The following is a 24,041-nucleotide window of genomic DNA, read 5'->3' as shown; positions in this document are numbered from 1 at the left end:
AAGATAACTTTGTTTTAAACTATGTTTGGTAGGTGCACAGAAAATGTATCTTGTCCTCCCCTCCACAACAATCTTAGGCTAAACACCATAAAATAGGATTTACAACTAAGGATCTACAAACGAGTTTGATTGTGCGGCCAAGGAACATATTTCCTCTACTGAGAACATGGCTTACCCACACTCTCACTAACTTGTATTGTATAATGTAATAAAGTACAACACTTTTCAACAATCAATATTTTAATGATAACAATTAAAGTCTACAGTGCCAAGTGTGAATATGCAGAATTATTTATATATTATCTTGATGTGATGAAGGCATACATTTTTATTCTGAAAAACATTCAATTTGTGGTTTCGAAAGCTAAATACAGATAGTTATTAAACAAAACACATAAAACATAAATTAAATCAATGCACTTCAAAAAGTTCTCAGATAAATTAAAAATAAATCTTAAGTTTTCTTAATTCTGCATTTACATTGTAATACTGCAGCTTCGGGCAGGTTTAAATAGAACACAATAGGACTGGCACTTTGCAAAAGAGTGTTTGTATCATTTATTTATTATTTATAATATCCATGATGACTCCTATATTGGAACTTTGTGATGAGAAGTTCTGCATGCTCGGTGATTGAAAGTCCTGCTCAGACAAAAGTCTAAGTCTAGTCTCTGTAACTACAGCTTTACTGTCACATTAACATAAACCTAATGCAATTGAGAAAGCACAGATGACAAAGCAACAAAAAGAACAAAATCATATGTACAGTCAATAAAATTGTGGCCTTTATTGGCATTCAATAGCACTGGCATCCAAACAGCAATATTAAAGATAGAAGAAACAAACTGTGAAACACAAACGGTTCAGTTAGGATGCCTCGAATCTGTGCTCACGTGTGTGTCGTGACAGTCCCTCTTCAGAGAGAAGTCATGAACATGCAGATGGACGGGCAGACTGCCCACTCTAAAGCACACAGCTGTCATTACAGTCAGTGGTGCTGCCAGCTGATCTCCTCTTCAGTTCCCTGCCCTCTGTCTGGTGGTGGGGGTGCGGGTGGTTGCCCTGTGACCGCTGCCCTGGCTTCTGCAGCTTGACATCATCTATCCCCCAACTCTTCTCAGGCTCCACGTGGAGGTAGGCGCGAACGCGGTGTTGCTGCATCACGGTGCCACTGAAGTCAATGACACGACACTCATATGTGCCTTCATCTGACGGCTTGACACTGGACAGACGGAGCTTGTGGGAGATGTTGGTGCCAGCCACTTTTACCACCTAATGGTGACAAAAATATGTAATGCAATAATGTAATCTTATTTAAATCGATATGTTGAACACACACTAAAAAATATTTTTAGGAACTCTTTAAACACCCCATATTGTAAAAAGTGAGATTTACATGTCTCAGCACGTATTCAGAAACTGTGCCTTTAAATGAGCTGTCAGAACTTCTGTACTGTTCTTATAGCTCAGCTATACTATATATATATAGGTTGCAATTCGATTGTTACAGTCATTCCCCGGCTGCAATGATGGTGCAGAGACGCTGAGAGTGCAGATACAGAAGACTCTGAAACACTGACCAATCAGAGCAAACTGGACTCTAAAATGGAGCGTTTAAGATAGAATACAGATAGATACAGATATACAAAAAACTGACAGTATGGGAAAAATAATGTGTTGTTTTTTACATTAAAGCTTGTAAACCTGTTCTAGTAGAAACCCAAAATCCAAGAATGAACCTGAAAATTAGCATAATATGGAACCTTTTGAGGTTGAGTCTATGAATGGATAATATAAATATATCTTGCAAACACTTGATGCTTTTCATATTCATTATACCGTAATACAACAACAATATCTGCTAGTTTTCCTGGATATTGTCTTTGCTTTGTACTCGTTGACAGCTGATGGAAGATCAAACTTACACTAATTTTGGTGGCATCTTTAGAGGTTTCCTCCAGGGGTACAACCTGCAAAGAAATATGGATGATGCATAAGCAATAGAAAGCAAATCGAGGCTGCACATTTCTAAAAAGGTCTCATGTTAAAAATGACTCATTTCATAACAGCAAAACATTGCAGTGGACAAACATGTTTGATGTTTTTCAGCAGTCATTTCTTAACAAAGCGTCTTTATGGTTACAATTTTCTCTGGTTGAGCTTCATGCATGTTTAATGTGTGTGTATGAGCACAAACACTCTACAGCACCAAGCATGTAAGCCTCTGGGCAGGAGATTGTGTGTGAATGTGAAGGCACAGAGGTATTCTTTTGGGCATAGGTATGAATAATACATCGAGCAGACTGAGATTTTCAAAATCTATTTCTTTCTCAGTGCCAATTATAGTGTCTCGAGGCACAACAGGGGAGCCTGAGTTCCCCCATGATGGGAGAGAGTCAACCTGTTCCCCCAGTGCTGGCAAATGCTAATCAGCAATTATCCCTTCGTTTCCAGGCCAGAGGGTTTCTGCCACGGCTAATACTGCATTTCCCTCTGCTGATATACGGAAAGCTTTAGGTTCAGTCAGAAAAGTTTTGTCCGCATAAATCGAACTGCAAAAAGTGAAAAAGTGACACTGAAAATGGACTTTGTAACTCTACATAACAGTTAATGTTTTGATTGGCTGCTCTCAAGCACCAACCATACATTCTTTTTTACCAACACACAATATGATGGTTTATATAACACATAAAAACTTTCTTTTTAAAAGCAAAACAAAACATGGGCAATACACAAATAGTGAGTGGCCATTCACATATGCAGCATTTCTGTTACAGTTACTTGAAGAAACCCTTAAAGATGGGAGATGAGAAAGTGGGGATTGTTGCATTTTTTCTGTGCAGCACAAAACACTTTAACACAAGACCACAAAGAGGACTATAAAAACATTCTGTTGTTTCTGATCATTTGGATGTATTATCAAAATATCCTAAACCATACCAAGTAGTTTTTGTTGCCTAAACCTAACCCAACCCTGCACTTGAAAAATTATGTCAAAAGGGTGCCCTGAGTGTTAAAAACATGGTGCCAAGAGTTCCTGACCAAGTGGTCGTATGTGAGTAAGGAGTAGAATGTGTTGATGCCTACAGCCCAATGCGTTGAGTACCCCTTCATTCACACCATCCATAATATGGTCTTATGAATGGATCATAAATGTTATTTAACGCCATTCATCATCTTAAATATTGTTTTACTTTTTTCATACAATTTATTTGTCATCTTTAGGTTGCTTTGGTTAAGATTGTATTCCTACTATGAGCAGTTGCCCCTTAGAGGGGCAGAAGCTGAACCATTTTAACTTTTTATTCAATGCTTTTATCCAATACTTGTAACAAATTCACACCACATGTTCCAACTGAGAGCACATAAAAATGAATAAACAAGCGGGCAGAGGATTTAGTTATAAGTGACTCAGATTACTAGTTATTGTGAATTTACTAAATTTGCTTTTAACACAAGTATAGAGTATACTTTTTTAATTAAAATCCCAATTTCTATTTTCAAGTCAAGTTTGCTTAAGTTAATTAGCCGAGTTTTACAAATACCCCCTGGCAACTGCAGAATTATCCCCTGGGTCCAAGTATGCCTAGCTGAGAATCTCTGCATTCGAAATAAACAAGAAAGGGCTGTTTTCCCTCACAGCTTACATTATTAGTGATCTGTGCAGGCTTCTCTTGCCCGTCTCTGTGGTCCTTGATGTACCACCACTGGATCTCCAGAGAGTAGGAGGGAGAGCCCGCCCCACGGAAGGAACAAGCCATCTCTACATCCTCACCGCTCTGCGTCGTGATGTCGTTTGGCACCTCTGTAAAGAGAGCTGCAACAGAGAAAGATAGGCTTAAGACTTTCTCAAAATGATAGTAAGACAAATTCCTCAAGATTTTTCTTCCTCTGGGAGCTTAGTGACAACATTTCACTGGTGATGTTGCAGCATCACACTTCAGCAAGAGAAAAACTGTGACACACAGGTACAAGGTGTTGGCTGCCAAGTAATGGGAAATTCAGAAAGAGGGTATCAACTCAAAAGAAACAGTGCTAATTGTTAGATGAAAGCATGGCTTACATTACTTGGTGGTCATTTTTGGGCAAGATCCATCATCCATCATATTTTTCCAGATACTGTAGAAGCAAGCGCAATTATCAAGATACATGATAAAATCCTTCTGTTGATAGTAGCCAAAGTGTCATAACACTTCAATCCCAAGCATACACACACTATTTTCTATGGTTTGGCTTCCAGTCGTTTATTCAATATATGCAGCATGCAGTATGTGTGTGTGGGGGGGACACTCTGTGACCATTCTAGTCTATGGATGCTCAAAAATAGTCAATGGAGACATCAACTGACCTAAATGTATCTTTATAAACACACATTCAGCTTTCTTAAAACACACTGTAACAATCATAGTTGACCTAAAACAAGGAAAAAGAATGAATGAAAGCTTGAATGAAGTTGTTTATGGATAATACTATGACTTAATCAAGGGACAACTTGTTTTATCCGCTACGTTCTTTGTCAGAGATGTTACAAATGTAACTTGATTTCTCCAGCAAAGGTTTTTAAAGGCTCAGATCACATTGATGAGTAACAACTTCATATTAAATTCAAATTAAACATTTATAATACCATATAAGGCTGGAACAGAAACATAAAAGATAGAGATACTGAGTCAAGGAACCAGTAAATAATGGCAGCTTTTCTCTTCTGTACAATTGACTTCTAAACAGAATCGATACACGCTAAGGTTATATTCCATGAAGTGTAATCTTATCATAGTCAGTATTGACCATTCTACGGTAATTACAATATAGCTCATTTATCGTAGAGGGAAAGTATAATGTGCATTGATTATATGTGAATTTACAGTATCACACTATACTGAGCCTTGTATAATTCTTCATTGATTTTATATGAGCATATTTAAGAAATTTTACAGGCAAAATTGTGCTGAACAAATGTTTTTTTTTCCTTCCTGACGTGGGCATTTCCCGATATAAAAAAAGATAAGAAGAGCTATTAGCTTTGAAGCTAATGCATTATACGATTTCACTTTTGTCTAGTTCTGGAATCTGATTTTAAGACACTTTTTACAAAAGCTGAAAATTTAACACAATCTTTTCTGCATCTGCTGTGAATCAAAACTATTTCTTCATTGAACCAAATACACTTGGCAACTGGCCCTCACTGAATAATCAAGCTACTCACTTCTACACTTTAGAAGACAGAGTTACTAATAACCATGTCAATGCATTATGATTGAAATATAATAATATATTTTTTCCATTTGGTTTAATACAACACTGTCAAGTCATCACCTTTAAAACTGCATACCGTAGGCTGAAAGTATTTGCAATTGCAATTTGCAACCAATAGATGTGTACAACATCAGCATTTATAAGATTGCTCCCTACACCTACTAAAAATCCCCTAAATACATCAGTAACCTCATATATTATATTATATCATATAATATAAATACAACAATACAATTTTAAAAACTCATTATACACACACATTGAAATCTAAAAAAAAAAAAAATTAAACCGGAACAAGAACTGTAACACATTATCTACTCTGGAGATTTGAAATGTGAGACCAACTAACAACATTATAATAAAGTGTAAAGAGAATTATCTCAGTTATCTAGAGGTCATACTGTACCTTTACACAATGATGTGTAATAATAATAATAAAAATAATAATAATAATAATTATCAGAGAGACAACAGAACTAGACAATGTTTAGACCAGGTTAGCAAAGAGAGAAGTCAGTTCCCGTATCTGTATTTGACATTCACTTGGCTCTTGATGAACAGAGAAAGAATAGAGAAAGTGTGGAGAGGGCCATTTGAGAGACTGGAGTCGTGCCCTTCATGCACTGCTACTTGTGGCCAGACAGTGGCCTCATTTGTCAGGACAAGACGTACCGGATATGTGGAGCTGTGCGTGCAGAGGAAGGGGAAAGAGAGGAAATGAGAGAAAAGAAGGACAAGGGCAGAGGTAAACCAAGGCGAGTGTGTTCATAAGAAAGATGAAAAAGTGAAGAAAAGTGATGGGAAATGCAAGGAGGAGCTGTGAAGCAGAGCAACTAAATACACAAACACACACACACACACACACACACACACACACACACACACACACACACACAAAGTGATAAGAAAGAAATAGGACCTTTACAAAGGCCTGTTAACAAAGGAATGATAAATGGAAAGGTAAGCTGACAGAGCATCATTTACAAGTGCACTGACCCTTGTTCATAACACCTGCAGGCAGCATGTACTTAAGTTCATATTCTCCCAGTGTTGGCTCTGCATTGATATTTACAGACCAAAGTTAGGACTAACACAGAGAACAAATAAATACATTTTCTTTACAACCCTGACAAGCTACTCATCTTTAAATTTACAACATCATTCAAAAATGCATATATCATTCTTCAGCTGAGATATAAACATGGATAGACCCCCAAAATAAAGTATTTCCATATGTAGGATTTACATCATCATCATCATCGTGTTTCACTCAATATGTAAATGGTTAGTTTTTCTGCATGTTATCATGGCAACATGGAGATCCATTATGTTTGAGCACACAGCACTTAATGGCAAGCTCTAGTTGAGAATAGCATGTTCTTTTACTTTTCTCTTCAGTCTAGTCCGTATTATGCAAATTCTCCTGAGATTGAAAAATAACAGGTGAGATAAGGGTAACATTTCAGTCAAACTCAGTCTACCTCTGCAGTCCTGTTCCATCTCCATCCCACAGTCCTTATCAAGATACTGACAGATGCAATGGCAGACAACACACTTTCTCCGTGATTTCTGAAGCTCATAGTAGGCAGCTCTCAGCGAGCACACAATTCTCATGGCTGTCATGAGATGTGTGCCATATAACATACGGCCTGAAGCTCAAATGTAAAAAAAACAAATGGCCTGAAGCTTTTAATATGTAAGAATACAAATATTGCTGCTGTGATAAAAGTGAAAACTAGAGACAATCTTGCAATGTGATCACACCAGCCAAGTGTGGGGGGCCAATGGCCCTTCCCTACTTCCTGTTTGCCTAATTCTGGCACCCTTGCTCAGACCACATCCATCTTTGAACACCACCTTAGCTATGATCAAAACTACACACCTTTCGTGTCCAAATCTTTCACGGTTACGTCCTGCTATTTTGACAAAATCTGGCTGTAGACAGACGGACTCAAAAGCACCTCGTAAAGTACACACATACACACAAACACACACACACACAGACTCACAAGGTGAAAAAAATGCCAGCGTCACTTTTGTGGCTGGTAACAAGTGATAGACCAATTAATCGGTTGGCCAATTCATACATTTTGAAATAGATGCCTGTGCTCACAAGGCTGTAGCTTGTCTGTAGTTATAAGCCTCAACCATGCACACCAGCTTACAGGGCTTGAAAAGTATTATATGGGCCGTATAAAATAATTTTTCTTTCTGGGTAGGATTTTGTATTTCTGAGGGAAAGCCCTGATGAATATTAAGAAGAAGAAGATCCAGTAAATAAACTTTTGAAAAAAAAGGTAGGAGCTGTCAGCAGCAGTTATTTTTGAAGTAGCTACCCACTAGGGTTGGGCGATACGACAATAGCATTAAAACAAAATCTAAAAATGTGTATTGTATATATTCTTCCATATCGTAAACCAGCAGCCAAACTGCATTACAGGAATATTTACATAACTCTATGCTTTACGTTCTGATCCTTCATTATGTTAATTTGCATGAAATTTCTTAATAAATGACAAAAAGCTTTTCATTTGTTAAGTATTTGATTCACACTGGAGTATCCTCTTTTTAGTGAGGCTCCATCAGAACATGGTAACAAAAAATATAAATGTCTCTCAAACAATCAATTCCCACATTCCTTTCACTGAGATTGGACAAAGGATGAAAATCTAAAAAATATATATATATCCTGAGGGGAGACAACATGAGATGAAATGTGAATTTGATGAGTTTGTGTCTAAGAAAATACATTTTCTTCATGGGCTCTTGTCAATTCTTCTTCTTTCCATAACAATTGATATTAATTTTGAAGTAGCACTCTGTAAGAATGTTTGAAGAGGTGTTGCATAAGAAAAAAAAACGTACCAAATTATGTTATTATTATTCTTCTTCTTACAAAAAGAAGCCTGAATAGCAGAGAACTTCACTGCACATACAACATATGAACAAACAATCGAGGACGGCATCCCAATCGTCTGAGGTTGCTTTTTGCTCAACCCCTGTACAATCATAGTCAGCCATCATAGAAACCCCCTTCCCTGTGTTGCCCCTTCCCTAAAATCAACCGGTCCTCAGCAGAGAGGCTCGACAGCTTCAAGTACCTTGGTGTCCACAGCACTAAAGGCCTGACCTGGGCACTGCATACTGACTCAGTAGTGAGAAAGGCCAGGCAGAGACAGTTTGACCTTAAATACAGGGTATACCCTCAATGAGAAGGCTGCTTTTGTCTATCTGTGTTTGAAATTAAACTGAAAATGTTAAAAAATAACAGAGAATTTGGAGTTGAAAATCTGCCATCATCAGTGTAAACTGCATGTGTACTGGTTACATTTGTTGATTACAGTTTAACAACGACTAGCATTAAGTTATTGTCTTTTGATCAATACATCCTTGCCCGTCACCATTTATCTTTATGATATAGACTTAACAACTGATTACTGAAAATTTAATTTGATAGTGATTTTAAACTATTTATGTCATTGTTTGTGATACAGTAGTATTCTCTGAAATGGCATCCTTGAAACCTTTGTGAATGTTAAAAACAGTCCTTTTCTACAACTTACAACTAAAGTAGAGTGTAAAGAAGAACTGCTTAAGAATAATTCAGCAAGCTTAGCCATTTGAAACCACAGTGCGTGAAGTCAAAGTCAATTCAAGGAGAGAGCTACTAGCCCTCAGATATACTCGAGAGTCCAGAACTACAGTCAGACAGACTTATAGCTGCAAGGTAATTCCTGCACTTTCCCATTTCTCAAGCCAACCAATAAGACCCCAATTCTGCAAACGCAAGATTTTTCTCAATTTTCCACTTCTTTTTTTCTACTGGTAAAATCCTTTCTCAACTCTCTCTCTCTCTCTCTCTCTCTCTCCAGCTCAGTTACACTCCCACAAATCCCCCCCTCTCATTGTTGACACTACTTTTACTCTTCTCTCTCGCTTTTCTATTCCTCTTTCATGCTTACTTTCGACCTACTAGAGGTTCCTTCTGCCTCGTCTTCTGTTCCCTCACGATCCTTCCCCCTTTTAATTCAGTTCCCCTTCCCACACTTTCTCCTTCTCTATGTGGCTCTCTCGTTGAGTGGGCAATCTGTGTGTTGGCTCTCTGGTGTGTGGCATAAAGAGCTGCCTCCAACTCTCTGAGTAGCTCACTACATCTCCTGGAGTCTTGCCCGTTGGCTCTGGCAGGTGTTCAGCATCCTGGGAGACATACCCTGTCTGTGAGCGTCTGCACTGCATGTGGTGTCCTGTGTGTGTGTGTATGTGTGTGTGTGTGTATGTGCGTGTGTGTGTGTGTGCGTCTGTGTGTGTGTGTGTGTGTGTGTGTGTGTGTGTGTGTGTGTGTGTGTGTGTGTGTGTGTGTGTGTGTGTGTGTGTGTGTGTATGTGTATGTGTGTGTGTGTGTGTGTAGGTAAACAAAGCTTTGTCGATTTGAAATGCATTTCCCAAATGAACTATAATAGTGCGGCTGCATGTTTTTGTTGCATATTTAATGCAGGCCATAATGCATTGTGTGTCCCTATATATCAAAGTAATAGATGTGCGGCAGAAAGGAGCCTCTCCAATCATCATTTTGAAACATATTTTTCTAACCCACACACACACACACACACACACACACACACACAGGGGTTGTGTTTGGATAATTTGCTTATGTGACCACGTTTTTATTTTGGCATACATGTTTTCTGCCAAATTAACAGCACATTTTTTGGTGTCCCACAGCAATGAGTTTCTATGGAAGCAGAACCTAACTACCGGTATATCATTAACTATTAGCAGAATTAAAAATCTGTCATTAAAATATCTATCTAGAAATATGCAAAAATCTGAATCAGAAAAAAAATCTTCACTTTTGGATATATGACAAACTCACATTCAAATATATTGACAATCTTACCAATACATTACCACAAAAGATTGTTTTTCTGTGGAAATAGAACTAACTTCTATATGTTTTGGAAGAAAAGTATAGTTGAAGCTGTTTTTGGAGGATGTGATTTATAGGCATGCCTGTTGCAGTTCTTTTGCCCTTGGATGCTGTTTATCATTCTGCACTTTGGTTTATTACTGGTGATGTTTAGAGCTTTTGTCACTGCATCCTGTATAAAAATGATGGCTGCATTTCTTTGGCAGAGCATAGACTGTATAAAAAGTGGATGTAGCATACCCATCCGGGTCCGTTCTCTCAACTTGATCCAATCGTACTCGCCTATGGGATTAACCATTTTGTCCGACTTTGACTCCGCCCCGTTGGGGGGAGTGAGATATGTCCATCTGGCTAACGTATACCTCTGAAGAGAAGTGGGACCCAGTAGCTAGCTGTCACTGTCATTTATAAACTTTAACCTCCAATAAAATAAGAAATAGCCTGGTACAAAATAAGTTCCCCCCCCCCCCCAGTGTTGTCATGGAGATAAAACATTCAGATAAGAATGTTTTTTGTACCAGTGGGTTTAATTATGCTATTTAACATAGGGATCAATGAGAAATTGCTCTATTGTGCAAACGGCTCCTAGTGGACACCCAGAGAACAGCAGTGTTTGGCATTTCCATATTGGATCAACCAGGAACTCGCTGTGATTGGGACTTGGCAGTGAGGTGTAATATTTGGTATTTGTTTATGTTGTTTACTCACACTAGTAAGCTACCACCTTACATCACAATGATGCTGGATTGAACCTTATCTAATACGCTTTCATGAGTGGCTTGCTTGAGGTCCCACAAACAGGTTATGCTCTTGGAAAGTTGGGCTTTTCAGTCAGTGCTCCCAAATTATAGAATGATATCCGACACACTTTGAGGATCAGTGCGCTCCTAATCTATGGATATTTCAGGGAAACGATCACTGTGTCACTGTTTCAGCAGATTCCATTGTTTTTATTTTTGTTTAAAATAGTTTCTAGTATTTCTTTGTTTTGTTTATCTGACTTTTATTAGTTTTTTCCCCACCTGTTTGCTTTCAACTGTAAATTCTGCAATAGTCATCTTTCTACTATTGCGCCACTGCGAGTTAGGGTTATCTTCGAGCCAGCCTTCGTTGATGGCTCTTGGTTGCCAGCCGGAAGAGCAAAAAACATTTGCCTTTCTATTATGAAGCTGATAGTATTTCTCTTGATCTTGTTTGGACTTGCTCCCCAAGCCCGTAAGCTTCCGCACATTTTTCTTTTGTTAATAACTCACTGAACTGCCCTGTCTTCCTTCCTACCCAAATTCACCCCCTGTAATAGTACGATCTGGCAAGGGCTGAGATATGTACTACAGAGCGAATGAGGGGAAGTGGAAACATGCGCAGATGGGCAGGGCAGGTGATGGGGAAAGGTAGTTAAGTCCAAGGGCATCTGATGAAATCGTGATGTTAACAGCTTCAGTGAAACAAATGTCATCCAAATTTTCACTACATCTCCCATCCCTCTCCACAGGACTCTCAAGGCTATTACTCATCTTTAATAGAGGAGAATAAGAACAATCCTAGATTTCTTTTCAGCACTGAAGCCAGGCTGACAGAGAGCCACAGCTCTATTGAGCCATGTATTCCTATGACCCTCAGTAGTAATGACTTCATGACCTTCTTTAATGACAAAATTATAACTATTAGAGACAAAATCAACTCGCTTGGCACCAATTTTTTTTCAAACCCAGGAACCTTAGAAACAACTGTATGACCTGATATATTCTTGGACTGCTTTTCTACAGTTGACCTTAAAAAATTAACCTCTACTATTTCAGCATCAAAGCCCTCTACTTGTCTCCTAGACTCTATTCAAACTAGTTTACTTAAAGAAGTGTTACCTATAGTTAGCACTCCTGTATTAGATATGATTAACATGTCTTTATCAGCAGGTTATGTACCACAGTCTTTTAAAGCAGTTGTTATTAAATTCTTAAAAAGCCCAGTCTTGATCCTGAGGTACTAGTCAACTATAGACCTATATCTAACCTTCCTTTTCTCTCTAAGATCCTCAAGAAATTAGTCACCAATCAGCAGTGTGACTTTTTACATAATAATGAGTTATTTGAGGACTTCCAGTCAGAATTTAGAGCAAATCACAGCACTGAGACAGCACTGGTAAAAATGAATAACGACCTTCTAATAGCTTCAGACAAAGGACTTGTCTCTGTACTTGTCTTACTAGATCTTAGTGCAGCCTTCGACACTACTGACCATCACATCCTGCTACAGAGACTGGAGCATCTAAATGGCATTAAAGGAACCGCATTAAGCTTGTTTAAGTCTTTAAATCTGATAGATCTCAGTTTGTACATATTAACGACAAATCCTCCATGCACACTAAAGTCAGTCACGGAGTTCCACAGGGTTCTGTCCTTGGACCGATTCCATTCACCTTATATATGCTTCCCTTAGGAAATATTATAAGGAAGCACTCCATAAATTTTCATTGTTATGCTGATACACAATTGTATTTGTCGATCAAACCAGAAGAAACTGATCAGTTAGCTAAACTTCAAATGTGCATTAAGGAAATAAAAAGCCCGATTTTCTGATGTTAAACTTATTTTTGATCAGGATACGTCCTTCGATTCTCACATGAAACTAACGAAAAGGACTGCATATTTTCACCTGCGTAATATTGCGAAAATTAGGAACATTGTGTCCATGCATTTGTTACTTCTAGGCTGTCTACTGCTACTCCTTATTATCAGGCTGCTCCAATAAGTCTGTTAAGAGTCTCCAGTTGGTCCAAAATGCTGCAGCTCGAGTACTAACTTAAACAAATCGAAGAGAACATATTTCTCCTGTATTAGCTTCTTTGCACTGGCTACCTGTAAAATCTAGAATAGAATTTGAAATCCTTCTCCTTACATACAAAGCTGTTATTGGTCAGGCTCCATATTATCTTAAAGAGCTCATAGTACCGTATTACCCGACTAGATCGCTGCGCTCTGAGAATGCAGGACTACTTGTCATTCCTAGAGTCTCCAAAAGAAGAATGGGAGGCAGAACCTTCAGCTACCATGCTCCTCTCCTGTGGAACCAACTCCCAAGTGTTATCCGGGAGGCAGACATATTATTTAAGAGTAAACTTAAAACTTTCCTCTTTGATAAACCTGTGAATGTTCTCATTCGTCCAGGTCATCGTTATCCTCAAAGCAATTTCAGTCAAAAACAACTAGACTGGTTGTTTGTCTAGGAAGACGTTTCACCTCTCATCCAAGAGGCTTCATCAGTTCATGTACGCATCTCTTTGATAAAGCTTACAGATAGGGCTTACGAGCCCTTAGCAATGTTGTTATTTTTAAGCTGATTTTGTTCTGCTTAATTATGCTGCTATAGACCTAGTCTGCCGGGGGATAATCCTTTTCCTGATACTCTGAGCTTATCTCCTCTCTGTCTGTATCATTTATGTCTCATCAATGCATGTTACTAATTCAACTTCTTCCCTGGAGTTGTTTGTGCTTTGTCGTCTCGCAGGTCTCTGCTGATCGTGGTGATGCCTGCTGCCATGGTCCTGCATGACGCTTCCTGCTACTCTTATAATCTATCACCTTAGCTGTGCTAGTTTCTACTTTTCTGCTGTATTAACTGCCATAACATATAAGTCATATTCACATTATTATAGATATTATTATAGTTACTGGAAGTGTCTCTGTCACTGTCTTTGTGTCTGTCTTTGTCTCTCTCTGTCCTTCTGTCCTTCTCTCTTTCTCTCTCCTATTCTTCCTCCCCAACCCATCAAGACGGATGTCCGTCCTCGATAGAGCTGGGTCTTTCCGACGTTCCTGCCTGTTAAAGGGAAGGTTTTGTCTGCCACCATACTCTACAGGGGAATTGTTGGGTCTATGTAAATCATAAATAAGTCATAGAGTGTGGTCTATACCTAGTCTGTAAAGTGTCCTGAGATAACTTTTGTTATGATTTGTCACTATAAATAAAATTGAATTGAATTAAATTGAATCGAATTTAATTGAAATTCAAGGCAAGACACTCAGCAGTGATTTCACAAGAGGATTGCTTAGCTTTTGTGGCTGCTAAACCTGCAAGAATAGGACAAAGAGAAACTGTAATTCTCAAAGCACCTGCAAAAGGTGAAATGCCTCCCTAACTGTGCCGCCAAACAAATAGCACCATGGTGCTCCTGTACTATTTGCACATATTTAAATGAGGTAATATGGATACATTTTGCACAAAATTCTTCCATCTTCCGTTTCTATGCAAATGCCTCGTTGCAAAAACAGTCCAATTTAAAAAGATCAGCGCTAACAGCTACAGTAACAGGAACAGTGAAATTATTAGCATCTTCAAAGAGTTTTTGTTAATGAAGCTAATAAGGGATTCCTCTGCTTTAAATCAAGCTATTTTCTTTCCTCGTCTTAAAGTGCAAGTTTGAAAACACCAACAGCACTGACAGACTGGATATTAAAACTGACAAAGCAGCGTTCAAAGTAAGGGAGGCTCTTAAGAACTTAAAGATCAGATTCTACTTGATTCACACTGTTATGGGGGAAACTGAGTCATGTGAGCAAGGGGATCTTCTTTGGGCCACTTTTGCCTGCAGTCTGAATGTAATCTAAGGGAACGATAGAATAGGGAGAGGAGAGGAGAGGAGAAAGTGAGAGACAGACTACGACAAAACCATTAATTAAGATCCTTTTTGTTAATCACAATTTTCTTGAAATCAAGAAAAATTCATAAAACTACAGGTTGATAAGCAATAATTCTGAACTGTTGCCCATCCTTAATCTGCTGATTGGAGGATCCATAATAATACATATGCAAAAATGAGAATTTTATGAAATGTCATTAAACCGCAATTACACGACTGCGAGGGATTTTAATTTGACATGACAATGAAGACACATCGAGGCAGCACTCTAGAATCTGGGAGACATGCACCCAGGATAGGCAGGGAGTAAGACTTAAGGCCTTTTCACACTTCGAAACTTTCACACCGCTAATAAAGACATCAACCAATCACATTGTTTCTTTACTCCTGAGGATTATAAGACAACAACACAGAGATCTGCTAGTAGACCTCATACATCCATGGATTTAACAGAAAACTATTTAACTCTTTCAATCTCGACAAAGGCAGCACAAATATCTCCACCTCTTCAGTTTTTGTTGGCCTGCCCCTGCTGCTGAAAAAAATCCTAGAGGAAACACAGGCACCACTCAATCATGCTGTGCCCAAACTAAGGCATCATCATTCTACCTCTCTTATTCTTGCTCCTCCTCCTCCTCCTCCTTTCAGCTTTATGGATCTGACAGGTGTCAAATTGTCTTTCAGTTTGCTATGCAGGTGCCCTCTTCAGCTTGCCTGTGAAACACGACTCGTTGACAAACAGACAGTCTCCCGGTGAGTCCCGTGCCAACGCCCTGACAAGCCTGCTCTGCAGACATCCTACTGTTTTCTGACTTTAATCACAGTAGCCTCACCAGATATCAATCCCATAACATTGATAGAATGATAAATCAACACAAACGCTGATCCCAGGAGAAAGCCCTGAACTGGCAGAGGTAAAAGTGAAAAAATGTATTTGTGATGGGAATAAAGACTGCCAGGGAAATCTTAACCACACTGGGTTGACTAATTTATAATGCTATAGCACAGAAAGAGTTTACTTGGCCTTTTCTAAGTATAGATTTTCATAAAGGCAGTACTGTCAGAACCGCCTTGAGGCAGGGGACCCTTACTTTAAGATGCAAGTACAGTACATGCATTTTTAAAATGGTCCTCCTTCGCATCTCTTACCATACTGCTCAGAGAACAATGAAAGAAGTGGGGCCATGAGAACACAGAGGCGGCTGCTTGCTATTCACAGAAGACTCATTAAAAATGAAAAGGGGAGAAAATACTGTAAGAAAGCAATGTGGTGGAGGAGATAAATATAAAACAAATGCATATACACTGCTCCAGCCCAAAAGAAACCACTCTTAAATATTCTCTCACCTCAGGTCCAAGGCAAAATGAGAGGGATAAATGTGCCAGTGTGAGGTCAGTCCATCGTTTCCCTCCCTGTTTAAGAGGGAGCTTGAGCTGTTAGAGAATGACTAAATTACAGACGGCTTATTAGAATAGACGAGAAGCAAGTATGACACCCGTATCTTTGCTGGTCCATGTGTGTGAGAGCCAGACAGAGAAGCTTGCAGGGTAAGCTTGTCACCAACCCTGCTTGCAAGCTTCTGTCTTTCTTTGCCAAACCACTAAAGGATAAAGCTTATGTTGTTCAGTATTTTTTCTTATTTTGAACATGTCACATGAAAAGACCAAAACAAACAAGGTGTTAGACTGTTTCTACTAAATCTACTACTAAACAGGTCACAATTGTAACATTATATAAAAAAAAAGGCCAATTAATTTCCTGAAACATTTGGGTATTGTAGATTTTCGCATTTCCTCAAACAGGAGTAAAAAATGCATTCATTTAACCTGATCCAGGCGATTGGATGAACCATTTGTCTATCATTTTTTTTCCATAGAGAAAAGTCTTCAGTCTGTGCGTTTACATGCAGTTTAAAAACCTGATTAAATTTGGGTTATGGCAATACTCCAGTTTCTCAAGCCATGCCATGTAAACAGCATACCCCGGTTTACGGACCTAGATAACTCCTTCAGTAACCGGGGTATTCATGCATGTAAACAGCATTCTCCGATTAATATCGTGTTTCAAGTCTGCGCATGCTCCGTTGGTTATAACTCCCCCTCCCTACTCTGCGGCAGTGATTTCTTAACTGGAAATAGAATAAACAAGGAAGCGACGGCACCGAAAAAAACATGAAAAAACAACAATAGAGCGTTTCCTTTAAACCGAGTGAGGACTTCGCCATGGCAACTAACATCACTACCAAGAAGACCGGTTTCTGTCCATTTTCCTGACGCTTGTGATTTTGACAAAGGTGAACTGGAAAATAAAGCCGTATTCTGACCCTTTCATGTATATGAGGGGACCTTCAATAATCCGATTATTTGCTTAATCGGGGAAAGACCATTTTCCGGGTTACTGATTTGCATGTAAACGCAAGTGTCGATGTTCATTGTTCTTTGCTCTGAAGTAATACTCTCCAAATCTGATATTACTGATCCTATTGCAGCTAACCTCTTTAGGGGCTGCCATATTTGTTATGAATGAACAGTCAGTTAGTGTGTCATTGTTTGAAATACCGTTTGATCCGGGGGAAAAATTATAATATTTGACTTGTAATCATCTGTTCAAATTTAAAATCCTCCTTAAACTTCAGTGGGGAGTGTTCTTAAAATGCACTGTCCATTAGTTTACTAACTTAAAATGCAACTGTGTCATATAGTAATATTAGCTTGTCACTCAAGCAAGACAGGGGAGGTACTAAAAGGGTGGAATGACACTAGGTCAAAATGTATTCATATGCTGAGGCAACAGGATGGGAAATCAGCAGGGTTAAAGCCTACATAACCATGGCATTCAACCAGTGGAAATCATAGTGTACAGTGTAGTCCCCTTCAGATTTTAGAAAATACAACTAAACTAAAAATGTATTTAGCACATGCCTGTGTTAACATGCATGAAATCAGGTAATTCCAAAGTCAGTACATACATTACAGCCATGTAAAAGTAGTGTAGGAATGTAACGAAAACATTTTAAATGAAGCCCTAGTAGCTGGAAGAAATGTACAAAATCCTTCCCAATGTAAAATATTTTTCACCTGAAAAGTTGTCACCTAACAGTGACTGCAAGTAAAATCAGGGTCATTGACTCAATGTTCCCATTTGAGTCACATTCGTAGGGCACTGAAGAGAAGAAATGTTTCACTAGGAAAAATCAGCCACAGTAAATACCAAGACATGAAAAATCCAGCTTAACATCGTAACTTCCACCAAGGTGAATGTAAATAGACCGTGAACAGAATCCCTGCGGGAAGAGGTATTTCTTGATCTTGATGAATTGCTTAAGTAATCACCAGAGCCCCATGAGAATGGTGGATGAAACAACAAGGAACTACTGTGATAAAGACACCTGCTGCAGATATTTATCTTGATCTTAAAAAGCTTTAATCCTGTATGCAGATAACCAAGAGGAAGAAGTTATGTTTGGTTAGTTAATCTGGAAAAAACCTTCAGGGTTACAGCACTTTGCACTGGTTTAAAGTCATAATCTGTAAGATTTGAGATACCTTTTTTCTAGTGGCCTCTTTGGCAGTAAGATGTAACTGCGAGCGAGCCTGTTCTTTCAGAGCGCTCCATCTTGTCATGTTAACAGTCACTTATTATATTATTATTATGTGTGTAGGCTTTTATTTTGGTTCTTTTGTGAACTTTATTGGCACATTTACGGTTTACACATTTAAAGACTATAGTTATCAGATTAAGGCAGTTGTATTAAGTTATTGCATTCTTATTAATTCACAACTTACAGTCAAAGATGAGTTAGTGTACCTGCAGTTGTAAATTCTACTATAGCCTCGACTCAGTGTGCTGACAGATTTATGTACAGCAGTTAGTACAGTACTTATACAACTGATAACCAAATGTGGAAAAATACACACACAAAAACAGAAAGCCTGGAAATTTACCAGCAAGTCAACAATGCTGTATTTGCTTCAGAATCAGCGGTTTATACAGACAGGAGTCTCCTTGGGGAAATAATCGTTTGCTGTGAGACCTTCCGCCTCCATTCAAGGTGGAAGGTAAAATAATGATATAAGAATGGAGCCGGTAATCAAGCAAGCAGCTGTCTGCTTGTTGCCGGCGGTACTCCAGAGTGAATTTTTATAGCCCTTGGGACAGTAGACTCAGGGGCTATTTCTGCATTTCCTCTAAGTGTGACAACAACATGTATCATGTGTCGTTGACAACACATACTGTGGCGTCTGAGCCATTTTCAAGAATGCCGTGTACTCCATCTAAAAGTCAACATCAGGTTCTGTTTGAGTGTGTTGCCCTTGAGAACCTTAAAGAGATGGTGTGTATGTTCTCACAAGACTCGACAGCTGAGTGCAGTGGTAGCTTAGAGCACTCTCTTGGGCATGATGTGTTGAATGGACTTGAATGAAGTTGAAGTAATGTGATGTATCTTGACATTTTTCTATTAAAGTGGGCTCATGCAGCCAGGACCTCATCACAAATGCTCCGTACAGTTTATCCTACATCCTCTTGATTACAAAACCTTCTGTGTCAGAGTAATTACCATTGCTGCACATTTAACTGAGCAGAGCTTAACATCTCAGCCAGAGGTGAAAAGGTACCACACAAAATTAAATTTTACAGGCTCACTGCTAACTTCTCTGTCGTGTTTCAGAACAGATTTAAAGAGCTGTTTGTGCCAAATACAATGGACATTTAACAAAACACTACCTAAAGCTACCTGTTGCCTCTGCTAGCTGCGGTGTGACTGATCTCCTTGCAAGTTCACTCTCAGGACACTACCTGGTTTCTATTTATTTCCTGTTGTGCACGTTGAAAGCTCCGAGATGGACAGAGAGCAGGTGATCATGAAGTTGAACTTAAACAGGCCAGAAAAGGTACATTGAAGAAGCTTGGAGGAAATGACTCTCACTGCAGTGTGAGTGACTGTGTGTGTGGCCAGTGGCAGATTAAGGTGGTAAGGGGTCCCTAGGCTACTGTTTGTTTGTTTGTTTGTTTGTTTGTTTGTTTGTTTGTTTGTTTGTTTGGGCCCCCCCCCATTATCAGTCAGTCCACAACCTTGAAAAATCACTGCAACAGGAACCATGTTTAGAATGTTTACGTATGTTTACAACTTTGAAAAAGTCTGAAAAACATTTCAGTAAATCACTGATTCATATATATATATATATATATGGAGAGACCAAATAAAAGCCTTACATATATAATAAATATATATATTATATACACTGCTGAGGTGCTGTTGAGCAAGGCACCGAACCCCCAACCACTCGGGGCACCAATCCATTGGCAGCCCCCTCTCTCTGACATCTCTCCATTAATTGCATTTATATAGGTCCTGTTTGTGCATTTGTGTGTATTTCGGGCCTGTGTGTGTAACCTGAATAATAATAACAGAGTGAAAAAAATTGAATTTCCCTTTGCAGGATTAATAAAGTAATAATTCTTCTTCAATTCATTCTATATATAATAAAAAGTGTAATGACACACAAAGGATTACTGCGTCCCCAGAGGAAGCAGTTGTTCCTTTACGGTGAGACATATTAAAACTGACCAGCATCCTCTTAAGGTTAGCATTGGTTCAACCATCCTTTCACTCCCCTTTTCTCTCCTTCGGAGCCTCTGCCAGCACCCTCCGCTGTGACAGCATGACTGTACAACCTGTTTCTTCCCTCCCCCCTGCACAGTCAGAGCTCCATTTAATTGAAGTCAATGCAAACTGCCGGGGCAGGCCATCCTCATTAAGGGGACACCGAGCAAAAGGACTGGCAGAGGATCCCAGGCACTTTGAAAGCCTAATGAATTGGTACACGCCCCCACACTGTGAAAGTGGAACGCTCACAACAGATAACAGGATGAGTTCTGCCAAAGAACAGCAACACCATCTCACACTAGAAATGAAGGGTTCAGAACTGATGAGGAAACCTTTTGTGGCGTCATCATCACTTTGTGTTGTGAAAAAAAACTCACACCCAACCACATCAACAATGGTCACTCTTAGCTTTCTCCTGACCCTTTAGGCAGGTGAGTCATATACCACAGTGAGGTGAAAGCACTGATTCACATATCCTAGCCACTTGACTTCTCAGAACATATCATTTCAGGTAGCAGATGAATCAATCTACTCTTCAGCTTGGAGGAGCTGGGGTGCAGGTGCTGTTTCGAGCCCCAGATGCACTTATCTGAAACAAATGAGTCAGGTCTGAATCCAACAAGCACTCTCCAGAACAGTGCATCCAACCTCTTTGCTCTACATGATGGCTCAGCTCCCTTTTGCCTAGGCAATTTATCAAAGAGACCAACTGAAAAGAAAATCTCCTGAGGATTACTTAACCAAAAAGGATATCACAACTCTCCTTTCTGGTGCAGGAGCTGTTGTTCCAAAATGGAAACAGAAGGCTTTTATTTGGTTTTCTGGATAAAAAAACCCTGAACAGTTCTTTTTCCAAAAAGACTTTTCATTCTTGTTATGGATCCCCACACTGAGGAATTTTCTTTTTCATGGCTAGTCTGGGACATGGAGTAGGAAAGAAAACACAACAATTATAGCCCATTTTAATTAACTCCCTTTGGGAAAATGCTGCTAATTGATTTTCTTACCTGTCCAAGACAGTCAATCCATTTTGAACTGCTGCGCACCACATTCATTTATAGCGATCGAGCTAAGCTAACTTGCTAAAGCAGCGTGGGACTCAAGGGACAACTGGTGAGACACTGTAATGAAGTGGTTATCACACAATTAAATTAGACAACAGTAAATCTATATTCTAAAGAAAGGTTAAATTGCTAAAAGGTAAAAATGCCAATTATGTTCAAAATAGCTGACAGGAAGAAAAGTAAAAAACGTTTTCGACACTTGCAAAAAATAGTACTCGCTAAAAATTAAAACACAGTGTTCATCATTCATCTGCACATGCTGCCATGGCACAGAGGTGGATTTAAATCAGCAATATACCTCTTAAAGGAACAGTAATTAAGTTGTTTCAGCAGCTGTTTGAATGCCATACATTACCAAACGAAAACATACAGTATTTAAGGATGCCATCTCGTACAGCATAACATTGTGGACACAAGCTATAATTTAAATCATAATGTATGCACTACATAGTACATACTGCCATGCCCGTAAAGGCTAACCCTGCAGCCCCCACAATCCAAAAGGGCCCTACCCTCGACTGTAAACATACAGTCTATGCTCCACACAGAGAGCACTTTTAGAAGCGTTTGTAACAATCGCCACTCAGGCGTCTCATGCAAAAGATATGTTTTGATTTCATTAAATGCATCAAGTGGGTCATGTGATTATGCTTCAGTGCGCCATCCTTCGAACGGACACAGCATGTGAGGTAGACTGGTCCATAGCCTACTTTGCCTATTTTTTTTCAGGATCAGTACAACATCCAGGTATTTTTGACATAAATTTTGCTTTTGTTTGCATACTAAATGCTACATTTTGGAAAAACATACTGCTTGTATAGTAGACATTTTCGCCTCACTCAGTATCGAGTAAAAATATAGACTCGAGAGATGTGGAGGAGCATTTACACTTTTCAAGTGGTTTCAACAAAGTCTAAGAGAAATAAAGAGACATTGAGAAATGTTAAGTAAGTTTTACTGTTGTGTAATTGGACCCACTATGGACCCATTAATTAGGATCCATATAGTTCTGCTTCATTGAATAATCAATTAAAAGTATAATACAATCTTAGAGCGGGTTTCACTGAAAACCCACTCAAAATAATACCATGCATAATCAAAGCAAATAAATCAGAGTCACTGAAAGTCAAGAGCACAAAGTATGTGTAAATAAGAACCAGTCCTGGACTAGTGAACAATAATTAACTAACCCTATCATTTTTGTTCCGATAAAAGGCGTGAATAAAAAATATGGTGAAGGTGCAGTACAGTGCAGTACAAGTACAGGAACAGAGCATCCAAAGCCTTCACCCACCTCCATAAAAAGCACATAGGGCCCGGTGTACTTTAGGAGCCTTCAGGAGCTGTGATTTGTCTCATGAACACTGAAGGCACAAGCCCTTGGCTTCTTTGTTTTGATTTTATGGTTCACCTTGGCTTGCATTGTACTTAGACATTAGACATGTCCAGCAGTTTAAACCTTCAGCCAAACCTGGGCTGTCGGTTAAGCCTTTTTAAAAATATATAATCTCGTGTGAATTTAAATGAAAAATACTATATTTTTTCTCATTTTAGTGAGAACTTTAGTGCAAAATATAAACTATTTCTGAAAAAAAGTATGTGTTTTTCTTCAATTTAGATGACATAATTGCATATCACGATATCTCAATATATGATCATGATACAATTCCACTGATAGACGATAAATTATCTTATTGAAATATTGCCCTATAGTTTCAAGCCACAGGCCAGGATAGCTGTGTAGCTTATTCAAAAATCACATGCAACATCTTCAGCTCATTCAGGTAAAACTACAGCTATTTTATTTCAATCCTGATTCCACTATAAATGTCATCATTAAAAGAAAAAAGCTTTATTGGTATTATTATAACCTGGATATCAATATTTATAGGGGAACCTGTATATTTTGCTCTGACATACATTTACTGGAGTTATCTTTAGCATTATCAGATATTTACAGCAGTTTTTCATATTTAATTTTTCATAAATAATTTTCTGCAGAAATAATTAAACACACAACAATCTTAGGACATTTTGGTCAGCAGTTATGGTCTAAATATGTTGAAAAAGCCCCTTGGACTACGGTATGAAAAGCTGTAGCCTACCTGACTTAGTCCAAGTAATAGTTTGTGTAATTCTTAATCCAGCTCTTAATAAGTTATGAAAGTGATCTGCCATATTCAGTTATATCAAACGCTTCACCAAAAACACAAAAATATGATAAAACGAGCGATATCCATAAGTTCTATTTAATACCCCAACTCACAGTTATACTGCAATAATAGTATAATAATAATCTTCATAACAAGATTAAACTTAAACAACAAAAAAAAAGAACCCACCCAGGTACTCCTCAAGAGTGAATATTATAACATAGGAGCTTATTTTTCTATTTAAGCTATCACCAACAAACACATGCCATAAAGCAACTTACCGTTTCCAGAGACATAATTATCCACCTCGCCTTGTCCGGCGATGAGAGCTGCGTTAAGTTGAATATAAAGTCCCACGTACTGTAAAATCCCTATTAACACTCCAAAGGCTTCCAT

At 38.7% G+C, this 24,041-nt stretch overlaps 1 protein-coding gene across 1 annotated transcript; it reads right to left on the bottom strand.

Annotated features, from left to right (window-relative positions):
• Positions 1–988: 988 nt before the first annotated feature.
• vstm2lb (V-set and transmembrane domain containing 2 like b) lies at positions 989–24,041 on the bottom strand (the record flags this gene model as incomplete). The annotated part of the gene is given in 5 exon segments (XM_083939860.1): positions 989–1,047; positions 1,050–1,272; positions 1,926–1,970; positions 3,648–3,817; positions 23,927–24,041. Coding segments are annotated over 5 exon segments (612 nt in total).

This window comes from Echiichthys vipera (genome assembly GCF_963691815.1).
Source record: "Echiichthys vipera genome assembly, chromosome: X".
In the NCBI taxonomy this organism is placed as follows: Eukaryota; Metazoa; Chordata; class Actinopteri; order Perciformes; family Trachinidae; genus Echiichthys; species Echiichthys vipera.
Note: the sequence above shows the minus strand (reverse complement) of the source record. Positions and strands in the feature narration are given on the sequence as shown.